The sequence below is a fragment of the Taeniopygia guttata genome, chromosome 3 (assembly GCF_048771995.1).
Source record: "Taeniopygia guttata chromosome 3, bTaeGut7.mat, whole genome shotgun sequence".
NCBI lineage: Eukaryota > Metazoa > Chordata > Aves > Passeriformes > Estrildidae > Taeniopygia > Taeniopygia guttata.
In genome coordinates this window covers 102,190,297-102,207,541 of record NC_133027.1, presented here as the reverse complement: position 1 = coordinate 102,207,541, position 17,245 = coordinate 102,190,297, and the positions used below count along the sequence as shown (strand labels likewise).

The 17,245-nt window shown below is 42.3% G+C and overlaps 1 protein-coding gene across 9 annotated transcripts in view; it reads right to left on the bottom strand.

Annotated features, from left to right (window-relative positions):
* The window catches only part of TRERF1 (transcriptional regulating factor 1), a 98,740-nt gene that overhangs the window by 18,475 nt on the left and 63,020 nt on the right, over nt 1–17,245 (bottom strand). For all 9 annotated transcript variants that reach the window (XM_030269051.4, XM_030269053.4, XM_030269044.4 and 6 more), the window contains 2 exons: nt 11,293–11,390; nt 250–1,885 (listed from right to left, as the gene is read on the bottom strand). In XM_030269051.4, coding sequence (XP_030124911.3) covers nt 250–1,617 — 1,368 coding nt within the window. In that variant the 5' untranslated portion in view covers nt 1,618–1,885; nt 11,293–11,390. The remainder of the gene's footprint in view (nt 1–249; nt 1,886–11,292; nt 11,391–17,245) is intronic.

The window sequence follows — 17,245 nt, the reverse complement described above, 5'->3', positions numbered from 1 at the left end:
AGAAACCGAGGCAGAACTTCCCAAAGCCTCTAAGAGGAAAGCAGCAGCTTCTCAGCACCAGCTCTGTGCTGCTGCCAGCCTGGCCCAAAGCCCACCCTGAGCTGTAGACCAAATGAAGTTTCCCAATAGTTCCCCATCCCAGAGCTTACATCCTAACCTATTGCCCTCTGCCCAAACTGCTTAGTTTCCATACTTTGCTTCTCTTCTGCAAACAAATTTGGCTGGGCATGGATCTAAAATACCACCTACCTGAGACCACGTGGTGCTGGGAGAGTCTTGCTGAGAGCTTTTGTTGTTCAGATGAACACCCGAGGGTGGCAAAAGAGTTCGATGAGCATTACCTACAGAATTCATCTCCTGCCGTGTGGGATCCTCAGCAGTGTCTGGTGGAGTGAGGCCAATGTGGGAGTTCAGGGATGGCACTCTGCCCTCACTCAGGTACTGCTTCTGCTGATCTTGCTGCTGCTGCTGCAGTAAACTCTGGGGGTACAAGTGCCTGTACTGTTCGTGGGGATCTTGGAAGCAATACTGAGGCACTGCTCCCAACTGGATAAGCTGCACAGGATGCCCGGGATCCTGAGAGTACTGGTGTGGCTCATGCATAGTCTTTGGATCGGGTTCCCTGTGATAGGGAGGAAGCGGCAATTGCATCTGCTGCTGCTGCTGCTGTAACTGCTGCATGACAGGTTGTGTTTGGTAATACTGAGCGATCTGCACTGGACACTGCCGCTGCTGCCGAGCTGGAGGCTGCTGCTGGATCTCCTGGATCGAGAGCCGCTGGTGTCCCTGCTGGGGCTGAGCGTAGTACTGAGGCTGCTGCAAGTGCTGCATCTGCTGCGGTAGGAGCTGCTGGGACTGCATTTGCGGAACGTGCGCCTGTCCCTGCTGGAACGCAGAATGCATCTGCATCTGTGATAAGTGCTGCTGGTAGTCGTAGTACAACTGTTGGTGCTGCATGACTTGCATTTGTTGCTTTTGCTGTGTGCTTGCAAAATTCTGGTGTGTTTGCTGTGGCACTGGTTGGTATCTTTGTACGGTGGAAGCTACGGGTTGTTGCTCAACCGCCGGCTTCTGGGACAGCAGCTGCCTGAGCGCACTGTCACCGGAATTATCCACCATCGGAGACTCGGTGTGCAGAACCTGAGCCATGTTGTTGACTTGAATTCTCAGATTTTGGTTAGCAAATACTTGTGTAAAGGAGTCCAATTTGTGCAGGACCCCACTGGTAATTTTTTGCGATCGGTTTTCACTGGGTTGCGGGTAAGAATATTGGTATCCATCATGGGACTCCCCCTGCCCGAGGGGGCTCCACATTGCGCTTTGATTATTCAAACTGTTCCTCGCTGGGACATGGTTACCTGAGCCAGAATGTGTCCAACTGGTTTGTCTAGATGTATCCATCGACCCAAGACTTTTTGAACCTACAGGCAAAGCTATACTGTCCCTTGAATCTTGGGGAAATGGAGGGGAGAGGGGGGACGCCTGAGGAGCATCCATAACAGATGTCCCATAGCTATGATTTAAAGATGGAAGGGAGTTCATTTGGTGTTGTTCGTAGTACAAGTTCTCATTGTTGTTGGCAGTATGATTAGATTTATACAATTGCTGGTCCCCCATTTTTGGTCACTTCTGTTCCAAACTTACAGGCACACAAACCATTGAAATCTCTATGAACCCTGAGATAGCTGAGTTAGGGGAAGGGAGGGGAGGGGGAGAAGAAGCTAGAATTACTTATAATTCAGCATGTCCACGTGCATCACAAGGACTAAAATTTCCTCCAGTCTGTCAGTAACTCCAATCTCAGACTTGATATTGTTTCACATCTTCAATGAATGGACCACAGCACAAATCCTACACAGATCAGTAAGTTTAGTGTGCCAAGCACCTGCAGAGTAAGAGAAAGACAAGGTAAGTGCTGGCTCTTTCCATAAACTGTTATGGTTATCGCTTTAAAGGAAACTGTAAAATCTTCTTGTTTGAGATACATAATCAGATGCAAAATTGTAGCAGCTGGGCTATTTCAGAGCAGTTAAGATTACTTCATCTCATCCTATTATCCTTCCTCTCCTCTAGTGCTCCGATAAAATCATTCTGCCAAACCAATAAAAGCTTATTCTTCAAAACTGTCTCTTCCCATAAAGAATATAAACATTCAAGCAGTTTTAGTCAGCCATATACTGTGCTCTCATGACTAGTTTCGTCAGACAGTTGACTATCAAGGCAAGTCATAGACTCACAAAATCACAGAATGGTTGGGGTTGGAAGGGACCTCTGCAGATCATCTCTGCAAACCCCTTCTAGAGCAGGTTCACCTGTGCATATATGTGGAGGAGACTCCACAGCCTCTCTGTGCAGCCTGTTCCAGTGCTCTGACACCCTCAAAGTAAGTGGATGGATCATACTTAGATGGAACTTCTGTGTTTCAGTTTGTACCCACTGCCCCTTGTTCTGTTGCTGGGCACCAATGAAAAGAGCCTGGTTCCATCCTCTTGACACCTGCCCTTAAGATCTTTCTATGCATTGATAAAATCCCGTTTTCTCCAGGCCAACCAGCCTCTCTCATCTCATGAGAGATGCTCCAGTCCCCTTATCACCTCCACAACCCTCCACTAAACTGTTTCCTGTAGTTCCAGTATGCCTTTATTGAACTAGAGAGCCCAGAATTGGACACAGCACTTCAGATGAGGCCCCATTAGGGAAAAATAGAGGCAGGATCACCTCTCTTGACCTGCTGGCAATGGTCCTCCTCATGCTCCCCTGGATACCTTTGGCCTCCTTGACCTTAAGGGCACTGCTGGCTCATGGACAGCTCGTTGCACACCAGGACTCCCAGGTGCTTCTCCACAGCACTGTCTTCCAGCAGCTGAGCCCCCTGTGTTGGTTTAAGGGGTTATTCTTCCACAGGGGCTGAACCCTGCACGTGCCCTCATGGAACTTCATTAAGATCACTCCATTTAACTCTCCAGCCTGTCCAGCTCTTGCTGAATAGCTACCCAGGCTTCTGACAAATCAGACACTCCTCCCAGCTCTGTATCAGGAGCAAACTTGCTGAGAGTACATTCTGTCCCTTCATCCAGATCAGTGAGAAATAAGTTGAACAAAGCTGGACCCAGTACTGGACCCTAGAGAACACCACTAGCAATGGGCCTGCAATCAGACTCTGCACCACTGCCCACAACTCTGGGACCATCCCTTCAGCCAGTTCTCAATCCACCACACTCATCTAACCCACACTTCCTGAGCTTACCTATGAGGATGCTATGGGATACAGTGTCAAAAGCCTTGCTGAAGTCAAGGCAGGCACTGCTCTCCCTTCATCTACCCACACAGCCAGACATTCCATCACAGAAGTCTGTCAGATAGCTCAAGGTATTATTTCTCCTTGGTGAATCCCTGTTGACTACTCCTGAGAACCTTTTTTTCCTCCACACCCTTAGAGCTGACATGCAGGATGAGCTGTTTCATCACCTTTCCAGGGACGCAGATGAGGCCGACTGACCTGGAGTACTTCTGCTAAGACCAAACCAGTCAACTGAAATATTTTCTGACCAGTCACCTTAGATCAGGAATGCTGAACTCTGACTTCTCTTCTACCTGCTCACCCCTCCTTCTTTGTGTGGCATGATTTTAACAGACAAATTTATACCAAATGCAGCCTTTCATAATTTTACTGTATAAACTGTAACTCAAATAATGTTTTACAGATGTCCATACTGTTTTTGAAGAATAGAAAATACATAATGACATGACAGGATTGCTTTACTACTCCACAATATGAAGCAATTACTGTGTCTACAGTCACACACATGCACAGAGGTACAAAATGCTTATGAACTCATAAATACATTTTAAAATAAAAGCAGATCCTGCATTTGAACAAGAACACAGAAATATTAAAGCAAAACCTTAACCCTGCCTCCTTCACATCTGATTTTCTAAATGCAGTGCTCCCCACCAAGGACTCCTGCACACTGATGTCCTTACCTTTCTAACCTTAGAAGAATCCTCCAGCTACGTGGAAAAATGTGAAGTCATCGATGGAGAAAATTTTAACCATTGCCGGATGCATATTAAGGAGAGTTTGTGCTAGCAACAGTAAATAAGGGTAATACATAGCTGCAGGCAGACAAAAAAATCCTTTTCCATTCTAGCATAATGTATAACAGAAACCCATAGCTCCCAATGAAGAGCGTTTGCAGTGTGTATGGTTTTTGTGTAAACCATCTGCAACCATTAGTATGTAACATCTTCACGTGACAAATAATAGCTGAGAATAATTGCAAGTTTATTTCCCCTTTCCAGAAATATACATTGCTTCACAGTTTCTCTGAACACACTCCCTTCCAGATTTTTATAGATGAACAATTAAAAAGATAGGAGTCAACAATGAATAGTCAGACTGCCAACAGGGTTTTTCATCCACAACCCAACTTCAAAGACTTCCTACTAAAAATTATGAAGGGAAACTAAACAAACCATCCACAAAACATTAAAAGGGCATAAAAATAAATACTGCATGGTGTTTCACACTGAAAGGCCATCAACGTTTAGAGGAAGAGAGGGAATGTGCATTTCCTTTTATGTCTGCCAAGTTTAGGAAGCTCAGTCAAGATGCTCAGAACACATCTTCCCATAAAACCAGAACTACTGGATCTATAGGTATACTTTTTGCATAGGAGCTATGTCCCATTTCACCTATTAACAGAGCTATTCCTTGAGTTGGCCCTTCTTTGCTGCCTCTGAAGTGATAAGAAACAATACAAACCAGTGAGGGAGAACAAATGTCTCCAGGAAACAATTAAAAGATCACAAGAATTCCAGGAGTAAGGATAGTAAGAGACTTAAGGTAGCAAATAATCTGATTTTATTACAAAAATGTATCAAGGGGCCAACCAGGTCCCTTCTCTTCCCACAGGCAGGAGCACCATGGTGGCAGATGCTGTGGACTGCACCAGCAGCCACAGCTAGTGCTGTAGTCACCACAAAAAATGCTTGGGCATGTGCCAAATTCCACTTACTGCACCCTTTCACCTGGAGGTTACCTGTCACAGGACACTGGAAAGCAGTCAAGAGATTTTATATCTGTGGCATTAGCACAGACACCTTTCTTACCCTCTCTCAGAATTAAAAAAAAAAAAAAAATTAAAAATGGTTCATTACCATTTCCTCTCCAGCAGCTCTAGCATCCTCAACTCAGCTCTGGTTTGAGAGGTGGGACATGCTGCTGCTGTCAGGTAGGTTATGGAGTTATCATCAGAGTCATACAGAAATTTACATTTGTAAAAAGCTTAAAAAAATATAATGGGATATTACATTAAAATACCGATCAAGTTACAAAAGGACTGAAACGTTTAGTCACTGTGAAAAGCACATTTGAAAAAAACTGCATTGTTTTCAAACACCCATCTCCCCTCCCCCAGAATAAAAATAAAAGAAAGATTAAAACATTCCTTTCAAAGGCATCACTGATCTGGAAAGAAAAAAATGCAAATGTTTAAAAAGCATTGTTATCCTACCTTCAGGTAACAGGAAAAAAACCCAGATACGCACATCGATAAAAGCATAATCAGTAATCAACCAGTCCCTTAGATACCAAATGTTTTTTTAGTACTTGAACTAAAGGCTGAAACTCAAGGGCTTGATGCTGTATACACAGCATTTCCTATCAGCTTTAACAAAATTCTAACAGTATGCATTTCTTGTCAGATTAAAACCAGAGTCTATCATGACATCATTAAGGCTCAGGGGCACCAAAGTTAGTCTCTGGCCAGCTGGGAAACCATTAGCAGCATACTGAATGATTTCCATTTAAGAGAAAGGAAAAAAAGGGTGCTTCTTCTCCTTTGTGTTTAGCACTGGTGCCTAAACATCCATCACTGCCATTTATCACAACAGCTCTGACTAATAAATGGTTAAACTGAAAAACTAAACTAGTAGGAGTTAAAAGCAACAACAGTTCTGCAGTTCTGTGTTTCTTCTCTTCCTAACGGTCATTTATGCTACTTAACCTATTACATTTCTGACATTACAGATACATCCCAATTATGCAATCATTACAAAGAAGCATGAAAACAAATGCCAACAGACAGGAACATTTCTGTAGGCTGCCTAGAAAAAGAAATACCCTACTTAAGTTTATGGATGAAATCTGGACTCATGCTAATGGTAGTTCAATTGATTTCAACAGAGACAAGGGTTTGCTCCAATTCTTTTCTCATCATTTCGACAAGGTCCCCTGCAACTTGCACAGCTCCATTCTCCAGACTGACATCCAGGGGCCCACCAAGCTGGCTGAAATGACTTTACACACTCCAGCTGTCTCCCTCTTCAAACACAAGTAACTGAAAGGCAATACAAATAGGCTCTCCTGGAAGCATGCCATAACTTAATTCTGGTAAACTTGAAGTGGGAAGAAAATTTCAGTCTTCAGTAAAGGTGATCCAATTTTTCTCCTTTGTAAACTGTATCACCATAGAGCCAGAAGCAGATGTGGGGCTCCCAGCACACGAAGGACGTGTTGGAGTGAATCCAGAGGAGGCATCCAAGATGGTTAAAGGGATGGAGCACCTCTCCTGTGAGGAAATGCTGAGAGAACTGGGATTGTTCAGCCTGGACAAGAGAAGGCTTCAGAGTGCTCTAACTGTGGCCTTCCAGTGCCTGAAAGGATCCTACAAGAACGATGGAGAAGGACTTTTAATGAGAGCATGTAGCGACTGGACAAGGGGGAATGGATTCAAACTAAAGAGAGTAGGTTTAGATTATATACTAGAAGGAAATTCTTTACTGTGAGAGTGATGAGGCACTGGAACAAATTGTCCAGAGAAGTTGTGGAAGGCCACAACTCTGGAAGCGTGTAAGGCCAGGCTGGATAGTATTCTGAGCAGCCTGGTCTAGTGGAAGGTGTCCCTGCTGACAGCAGGGGGGTTGAAATTAGACGGCCTTTAAGATCTCTTCCAATCCAGGCCATTCTATGTACTTAGAGAAGACAACAGGCAGTGAGATACTAAGAAGATGATAGTTCTATAAAATAAATACTTCTGGCTCCCTCACACACCACAGAAGCCAAAACCCGCAGAATTTTTCAACTCAAGTAAAATTACAGATCAAATGACAGTCACACAATTGAACTGCCTGAATTCACACGAATTCCAGAACGAGACATCCACTACAAATAAGTCGATGCATAAAAGTTGTGCTGGGTGTGTGCTGTAAAACCAGGGCTGAATGTCAGCCAGAGCCAGTTTCAGAACTGAGAGGGATGACAAAAGACTGTACGAGAGCAAATGCTGAAGGAAGCAGACTCACTAAAAGGCTGTAAAGTTATTACAGCTCTAATCTAACCCATCTCAGTAGGCTGCATGGCTGTGTATCAAAAGGGAATTGGATCCTACAGTTTGTCCAACTATTTCAAGTTTTTCAGCTGTCTCTTTAAGCCAAAAATCTACATGCTTTTATAGATTAATTACTAGCTAGCCTGAAAAAGAGAAGACTGGATAAGATGGCAAAAAAGCCCACACCCCTCCATGTTCAAACAGCTTTTGCAGGACAGAGTATCTGCAGCTACTCACAAGTGGCAGCATCAGCAGATACTCATTTGCTGTGCACCAATCCTCCTCATGTCCCTCCCTCCTTCTGGGATGGTAAAATGTCTGTTAAAGCAAAGTTAACCACCACCCTTAGCAGCCTGTGTTTTGTAATACCTAAGGCCTGCTTAGAAATGTGTCATTGCTGCGTGTTTTCATGTTTTAATCGTGAATTACCACCCCTCAGTCACACAGGCTGACAGGGCTCTCTCGAGTGACTGTCTTTCTGTCACTAGAATATAAGCTTCATTCTTAACTTCACGTAATATGAAAGCCAAAATCAAGTTCTCCTTTCCCTTCTTTCACTTAATTTTTCCCCCCGTACTTAGCTTCCACAGGAACAAACCAGTGCGTTTCTCTTATTCATTTTTTAGCCTTTTTTATGGCCATGTTTTTATTGACCTGTTTTGTTATTCAGAACTGTCAGATGTCCTGCCAAGCTATTCCTAAACCCAGACAGCCATCATTCACATCATCTTGTGCTCTGATTTCCTTTAGGATAGACACAGGGATAAACAGCATTTCCTTTCCTGACAGCCTGCATTCTGCTCACACCAGTGCTACCAGCAGCCCAGGCACAGGCTGACCATAAGCCAGCCTTGAAGCTGGGCACAGACAGGCACGGTTTTCAGCTGGCCACTGCACCCCTGTGACCCCACCCAGAGGAGCAGCTTTGAGAAGTAAGGGCGTGCTGCCCAAAACCAGAGCCACCTCCCCTGCACACACACAGCTCTCAGGTGCGAAGCTGGCACTGCCCCTGGGTCTTCAGACCAGAGTAATGCTGGAAGGCTGAGAAGCACAGAAAAAACAGGAGTGTAAGAGTGGCATATTTCAGAGATCCCTGTGCTCTTGTGCTCTGTTTAGATACCAGGTTTGCCCTCATAACTTACTATGCAACCAGAGTTCAAGCCCCTACTCTTTTTTTTCTTCTTGGCACAAAATATAAACCTGTGAAAAAATCAGCACAGTAGTCAAAGAGAATTAATAATTTCCAATGCCAGAGAAGGTGGTTGGGTGAGCCACCAGAGAGGAAAAGGGAAAGAAAGGTGAGATGATAACTCAAACACCTACTTTTTTTTTTTTTTTTAAGTATCTGTAGAAATCCTGAAGACATCTGATATAGCAATAGAGGCAGACACTGAAAATAAGGGTCATCAGGCTCATGGCTGTTTTGGTTAGAATAAACATTGAAGTAGCAATACGGATTTCAAGGACCAAAAATTTTCTACAGCTACCTCAAGGACAAATGTTTTTAGGGAAGAAAACCTTTTCAACCTAATCCTGGATACAAGTGCTCCTATGGTTTTTGCTGCAATTCAGTTTTGTCTGGTTTTGAATGGCACAGATCTCAAACCCACGCCCATATCTGCATTCAAACCCAGAGGTTGACATTCTTAGGCAAAACCAACAACAAAAAACCCACTTCAGTATATGAGAAAGTATGCAAATAGAGGAATTACAAAAGGGAAGAGGATTGAAAGGAAGCAAAATATTTAGTAGACTGATTTTTATAGCAAGCATAGTAAGAAAGCTATATACTCTTAAAATGGAAAAGGAAAAACGGATAAGCTGCTTTTTAATATTAATGCTGGTAGTTCTTCAACAGTTGCACAAATCCTTCAAAAATTATCATTCTCTTTGCAGCTAAGCTTCTGCAGTGCAGTTGGAAAGGCTGCTGAGTCTCATGTGGCTGCTCATTTAAGCTGTTCCCATTTCCACTCTTAAGAGAGACTAGAATGTCCTAATTCAGTTTAATAAAAAACACATTGGACTTGGGGGAGGGGAGAACAACGATGGCACTGGGAGAGAACCGAGCAATTTCTCTACTTCAATGAAGTTTAAAAAAAGGCAGGGGGAAAAAAAAGAAAAAAAAAAAAAAAAAAAAAAGAAAGAAAAAAAAAAAGAAAAAAAACCCCAAAAAACCAAACCAAACAAACCCAACAGGAAAAACAACAGTTGATCATCTCAGGAAAGTCTCTAGAAAAGGAGGAGAAGCAAGGAGGAAGACAAACAGAAACATCTTCCTCTTGTTTTGATCTGTGCAAAAAATGCATTCTAAGGCACTAGTAATTTAATGAAAATGTTTTTTCCCCAAACTAGCAGAATTCTGGTTATTCAAAAAGAGAATGCTGATTTCTAAATAAAGCCATTAGCTGAATTTAGTTTAAGGAAGATACAATTTCATGAGTCCCAAAGAAACAAAGAAGGTTGCTTCAACAAATCTGATTATCTTTGCTGTCAGTGAATTGTTTCGAGGTACTCTGAAGGGTTTGGAAAACTGCAACAGAAGCAGGTATCATATTGCTTCATACAAATAGCAAACATAAAATTATGTGATCTCCTCACAATACTAATTAGAAATAAAAATAAAATCCAAGCCTTGACTAAAGGCCAGAAGGGCACTTGAATTGCATATTCCATGACTAAGTGACTAAAAAGCATATCAAAGACAGCACTAACTAAAGGCACTACTGTGACAAACACAGTAGTTTTATTTTTTATTTGCTTATACTTTACTGCATCAAGTGAAAGTTGATTTGAAGTCTCTTCAGCCAACCTGGGTTTACTGACTGCTAGGCTGAGACAAATTGTTGTCCCTTCTGCCAAGTCCTAGATCAAGGGCAATACTCTCAAACGCTTCCTGGAAAATAAACACGTCCTAACATCAAAATTGTCTTCGGGTTCATATTTTAGTTTACTTCTATTATTGAACTGACTCACTTGTTATTCCCCAGCAAGATCCTGGTTCTGCAAACATGAAATGAACTTAGGACAGAGAGGTCAGATCTCATTCAGTTACTGTACGTGGCTACATTACAACCTCTGGTCACTGCTGTTGATTTGGGGGAGACGGGGAAATTTTCAAACATTAATCCATCAGCTGTTGCTGTGACCACAGCCATGATAAGCCCCAAGTTTAGTTTAAGGTGAGCACCCTTGTAATACACTTAAGCAGTTTCTTCCTGACCTCTGTAGTGTTTACTCTCTGCAGAGTGCAATGCAATTGCCTTTTTCTGTAACTAGAAATGCCTCGAAACAGTCAAAGAACATATGCTAGGATTTGCAAAAACAGGCAAAGAGAAAACATCCTGAGAGAGATAAACAATCAAAAAAATCAAGTACAAGTAGTAGTTTGTGGAAAATAGCATATGGCTAAGCTTTCAGTGGGGAGGGAACAGCTATTTTGAGCCTGGTGTCTCCCCCAAAGGAGAGAGTTGTGAGAAATGCAGCTGCAGGACCCTCTGAAAAGTCCATCCCTCTAAAATAGGCCATGCTGGTGCCTAGCAATGGAGCCAAGTCAAATACAATGGCTAAAAAAAACTGATCACCTTAGTTGCTGCTTCTTTTTTTTCTTAAGTTAATGTCCTTTTGCTTGTATGAGACAATACAGCCAAAGTAGTCCTTTAAGATATGTGTGTATACCTCTTGTGTCATACATACTGTGGAACACAAAATAATATTCTACTAGATACACAGCCAACACACAACTAACCAGATTTGAGAAGTCCATGAATAAACTCACAGGGACTCAGAAGCCCAAATTTTGAAAACTGTCAAAAAGCACTGAACCTTATTAAACTTATTAACTGTTTAATAAGTGATTATAATTATTATATTATTATTATATATAATAATAATAAGTTATAAACTCATTAAACTTATTGAAGGCAGCCTTTGAAAAACTGGACGTATGATGCTCTGACATTACCTGATTTTTGAGGATTTGTGAGATTCTTGTATCTTCTTGTGCTGTCTTTGCCATAACATTTCATGCTGCTTTCATTCTGTGACCTCAGAGAGCCGAATCTAAACAAAACAAAAGAATGGAAATTAGATCCTCCCCACATGTGAAATCTCCCAGCACCGACTTGCTCCAAAGCATAAGCAGATTTGTGACAATGAGCTTCCTATTGCAACACAACAAAAAACAAACTTCTATTTAATACAGTATCTTCAGGTCACTCTTATCTTTTAAGTCACTATGGCAGGGGGCAACTATCAGCACTCCAACTCCTTTAAAGAACAACCAAGAACCCCTTTCCCTTATTGATTGTGAGAGACTGCTTCGTTGTCAAATCTCTGGGATGGATACATCCACAGCCCTTCAAGTTACAGACTGAAATACAAGTAAGTGAATCTTTAATTCTTACTCAGCTTGGCGCCTACTGCAAAATGAAGAATGGGTTATGTTGATGCAATAAATAAAACAACATCTTGACTCTATTGCAGGGACCATAAAGATTTCACAGCACCTCATGCTGCTTTGAAGGAGCCCAAAGGGAGAGTGAATGAAAGGAAGGAGATTTGCTGACCCAGAGCTTGCAACCTACATGCCAAGTATCACACAAACAAGTGCAGGTACAGCAACCAGGAAGGGAGGGATTAATGAAAGTCAAAGATGTGGGAGATACAATCAGCCTGTCACCCAGTGCAGAAGAGGTATCTAGACAAGGCATCTTAAATCACCTAAATGAAAACAACACATATGTTTTTGTCAATGCTGCTGCCTGGATGGCTTTGAGGGAAGGCCCTTAGCACCTGAGGGTGTTAAGAATGTTGGCTGAAATCACTGCGAGGCTACTCTGTGTGATCTTTGAGAAGTCAAGGGGATTGGGGGACATCCCAAAAGAAGGTGGCTAATGCCACCCTATCCTAAAGAAGAGCTTAAAGAGGGACCTGGGAAGTTAGAGGCTCGTCAACCATACTTCAGTCAGCCATATTTCAGTCCCTGGAGAAAGTTCCAGAACAAATCTTGCCGGGGGTTATCACAAATCAGATGAAGCATGCCAGTAGGAAAAGCCAGCATGGATTCACCAAGGGCGAAGTGATATGAGTGCAGACTGCCAACACTGAGCCCACTGCTGTTTAATACATTCATAAGTGGTCTGGAAGACAGAATCAAATGTACCATGATAAGGTTTGCCAATGATACCAAGCTAAATGGGGCAGCAGACACTTCAGCAGGAAGAGCCACCTGAATAGGCTGGAAGAGTGAGAGTTTATGGAGTAAAACAAAAACATGCAAGGTCTTCCAGACTGGACCAGATGGTCCTTGAGGTGCCTTCCAACCTGGTATTCTGTGATTCTGTGAAACAGGCCTGTAAACTTGGTGCGCAATTCACAGCTCGCTGATACCAGTGGAAAACATTTCATCTGCATTGAGCTGTGCTGGGTTTTGGAAAGTCAGTCCCAGCTTAAGAAGAAAATGTAGAAATGATCACAGATAACCTCACCATTTACTTCCTCTCACTGTCATGCTACATGCTTTTTAAAATTATTCCTTTAAAATCTCTGAATGGGTCCCAAGCACTGTGATGCTGCCACATACAGCAGAAGCCACCACCCAAGTCCAGCAGATCCTTGCACAGAACAAGTGCCCTCCCTGAGTTATCCAGCAAGGCGGGGGAGAAGAACCCAAGCAACTCCCTCTGCCCAGTGCCAGTCTCTGCTTCCCCCTTCATCCTCCCCTGCAAGCCCACAGTAAACAGCAGAGCACAATCCAGACATTAACCCATCAAAGCATGCACCATGAGAGACAGAGGAGTCCTCACAAAGCCTGACCTGCCTGAAATGTCTTCCTTTAACAGAACACCTCAGCTGATGGTCAGTGCTGGTAGCACCACATAGATTTTCTTGGATCTAAGTGAGTTTTTGATTACAACATTATCATGTTGAGCCCCGGTAACTAAAACCTGTGTGCACCCCTCTCTTGCAAGAAACGTGAGCCTAAATTAATAAATTCATCGCCCACTTGCATCCTGTCTGCTCACAATTTTTCCAAGCAAGTGCATGAATCTTTGCTGGAATAAGATTTTAATAAACTCACCTCTACTTAATGCTTTATCTGACTTGGTTTTCACACTGCTATTTAAATACCTCTAGGTTTATAAAAGGCATATTGAATCTTATAGTTGACTAAAAATTGAGCACCATTTGTTTGTAAGAAAAAATATTCAGACACACAGAGAAAACCTGAGACTAACATCAGTGGAGCCAAGAGAGAAAATGTTGGGGTTTTTTTTACCTCAGTTTAACACAGCTATTTAGGAACCTGGCAATATGTTTAAATTTAATTTAAAAAATAACTGCTGTATCATGAGCCATGACCAAAGTCACAATATATAGTTTTGCTTTGTCATTTATCCATCTGCTCTGAATAAATGATGCTAGTATTAAGCCTAAAAATGCCAAAATATTGTGCAGACAAACCATTCCTGGTAGTTTCCTACAGAGGCCGGGCTGATGGACACTAAGAAAAACAACAACTGAAATACCCAGAAAAGCCCCTTCCTGTTTTCCATATCTGTTCTGGCTGCTTTTCCCACTATATCACTTTCATCATTAGAGCTACAATACCACCCCTAAGCTGGGTTACAGAAATTACCAGACATGTGCAATGGTCTCATACATAATAACACAGTTAAAAAGTGAAACTCTGGACATTTTAGAGCCAGAGGTAGAGAACTGATGGCTGATAGATACTGAAAACAGTCCCAACATAATTAATGCAGGAACAAACACTGCCGATGTACATCAAATTTACAGATGAGATTTTAATTCTTTCCATCAAATTTTAACCACCATCTCATTTTTTGAGGTTTAGATTAGAAAGCAATCTAACTTTATACTCCTTTACCATATTCTTCAGTTTTGCTTCCATCCCAGCCCTTGGATTTTGCATACAAACAAAGCACAGAAAGGAGAACTGAGAAGTGAAGCCTACAGCAACATTTACAAATTAAGAGCTAAGTCAGAGATCAGCTATCCTATATACACAATATAAATTTTCAGTCTTCTCTCTTCATTAGGATTGATGACGCTGCTGGAAAATAAGGAGTATGTAATTCCTTTTATGGGAATGTAAAGCACGGATGAATTAGCAGAAAGAGAATGCAGCTGAATCAATTTCTCATCTCAAGATAGTAATGGAGGCAATTTCTTGAACTTTACTATGCTTGTAACATATTGATCAGCAAAGCTTCACACTGCAAGTTAAAGTAGGTATTTTCCCAGGAATAAAATGGAGAATGGCAGTAGAAATCTAGACATCACACCAAAGAGAGGGATTTTTCCCAGACATGTTACACTAAAGAAAAATCAAAGTTCCCACGTGCTCGCATGTTATGGTAGCACATGAGAGGAAGATTTATAGATGAAAGCTGAATTAGTCCTACAGGAGCCTTCACAAAGTAAATTTAGCGACAGGACAAGGGGAATGGTTTCTAACTGAAAGCAAGTAGGTTTAGATTAGATATTGGGAAGAAATCCTATTCTGTGAGGTTGGTGAGGCACTGGAACAGCTTGCCCAGATAATTTGTGGCTTCTCCACCCCTGGAAGCGTTCAAGGCCAGGCTGGATGGAGCTCTGAATAACCTGGTTTAGTGGAGGTATCCTAATAAAAAGCAAAGGTGGACTCCCTCCATCCACGCTAGACAACACAGCACAGAGAAACCTGGGCAGTCTGTGAGCACCGCACACAAACTGCTCCGAGGAATTCCCCCGGATCTCCCCACTTGGAGCTTAACAGTACAGGACTCCTGTCTGGGCACAGAGCAGGCAATAGGGGATGCAGCAACATAAAGTCATCCCAAGATACCATGGCAGGCAGCTTGGAACTGGATGATCTTCAAGGTCCCTTCCAACCCAAACTATTCTAGGATTCTGTGATTCTATGATTTATTTAAATAGCATTAACTTCTGTATAATCTGACATTAAGAATTTAACCAAGGTGTTACAATTGGAAACCCAGACTTCTTGCAGATCACCTGAGCATCCAAAACATGATTCTGAGAATATACCAAAGGGAAAAAAAAAAAAGAATCATAGTATCCAAGAGCATGAATTGCTTGGTTATGATCAAACAGTGTTTAATTAGTTTTGGAGCAGGAAAGGGAAAAGTTAGCCAGTGTAAGATAAGAATGTAAGGACAACAACTGAGTATGTGTATTAAACAAGCAATACCAACAAAGATTGTAATATCAACTGGCTAAACCAGCAACAAAATAGTTACCAGAATTATCACCATCAACCATATACCATTACTTCAGTTAACACAACTATATCAGAGCAGAGTCTCTCCTCACATGCTGGAAGTCCTCCCTTAATCATCAGCCTCATGAATTTGCTCCCTTTCCCTGGTCCATGTGCAGCTTCTTGCTTGCATCTTCCAAAAACTCTAGGAATTAAAATTCTTTTCTAAGGACAAGATTCTCCATGCATGCATAATTATTTTTATGTGCTCATTTCTGCATCTTTGAAATGCTTCAGGAATATTGCATGACATTTATTTTCAGAGAAAATGGCTTAGACAAAGCATTTTATAGATGCAACGCTATACCACAGATAGATTACAAATTCCAAAATTTATTCGTTTTTTATGTGTAGGGTCCAAGGCCTCAGGTAACACATACAGTAAAATGTGAGATCATGTTTAAAGTGTCTTGACTTGAGCTGCTGGTCAGCTTCACCCCCACCACACAAAGCAAATGGGTGCTGACATGAAAGGAGACAGCTACACCCCAGGCAGAACCCAGGAGGTGCCTGCCCTGGCAGCTGCACCAAGCACCTGGCACTGGCCAGAATGTAATCCAGCTCCCTCCAGCAGGGCTCAGCTTGGCCCATCCAGGAGAAAATTCCCCTGTACCTCCTACCACATAACCACCTCCTGTCCTCTCCTTATTGACTTCAGAGAGCAACCAGGCTGGCAGTACAGGAGCTCCAGAGATGCTGCAGAACCCATCATCTTCCCCTTCACAACTCTCCTGTGCTCATCTCCTGCTCACCTCCTTAGGAGGACAGCAGATGCTCACTCCCCATCTCTTTTTTTTTTTTTTGTGACATTCATCATTTTTGCAGGTCTCTTTCCAGATCAAGGACTTCTGGTGGTTTTTTGTCACACCATATTTTGGATTTCTCTTCTCTTTTAACAATACTTTGTGGACTGGGGGAGGTGAAATGGGAGGCAGGGAGGACCAGAGCTGCATATGCTACTGAAGACAGAGGAGCACCACGCATTTACACAGCAGCACTTTCATGCTTTCCATTTTGTTTTCTGTTTTTTGTCTATCACTGCACTGCCATTTTTACAGGACAACCACAAAGACTCTTCCAGAGCAGTTAACACCTGGTGAAGCATTCATCAGGCATGAACTGTATTGTGACTGCCCTCCTCCTCCTCCATGCATGGCTTTCGTTTATCTACAAGCAATTTCCTCCAGCACTTTATCATCCAATCATCCAGTACAAGGAGTTCTGCAACACATTTCAGCCAGCCCTTCTTTTCATTATTCTTAATACCTCAAGCCCACACTCCTGTAAAATTTCAGGTTCTTATTTAAAACTATGAGGTGACTAAAACTGTTCAAACAAAATCATTGCCAAAAATGCCATCAATAAACAACTCTGTTTCCTTGAAAAAGCCTCAAACTATCATTTCCCTTTGCAAAATTACTGCAAACCAGCCACTCTCCTAAAAGAAATTCCCCAGTCACTAAAAAAAAAAAAAAAAATTCTAAGTGAGCACTCCCCATAATGAGCTTTAGCCCTAATTGTTCCAATTTGGCAAAGTTGGGAACACATCACAGCAAGATCTTGTCAACAGCTTGATAACCTGATATTTGGACCTCTCACTAACATGCCAACCCTGCCCTAAGAAGATGGA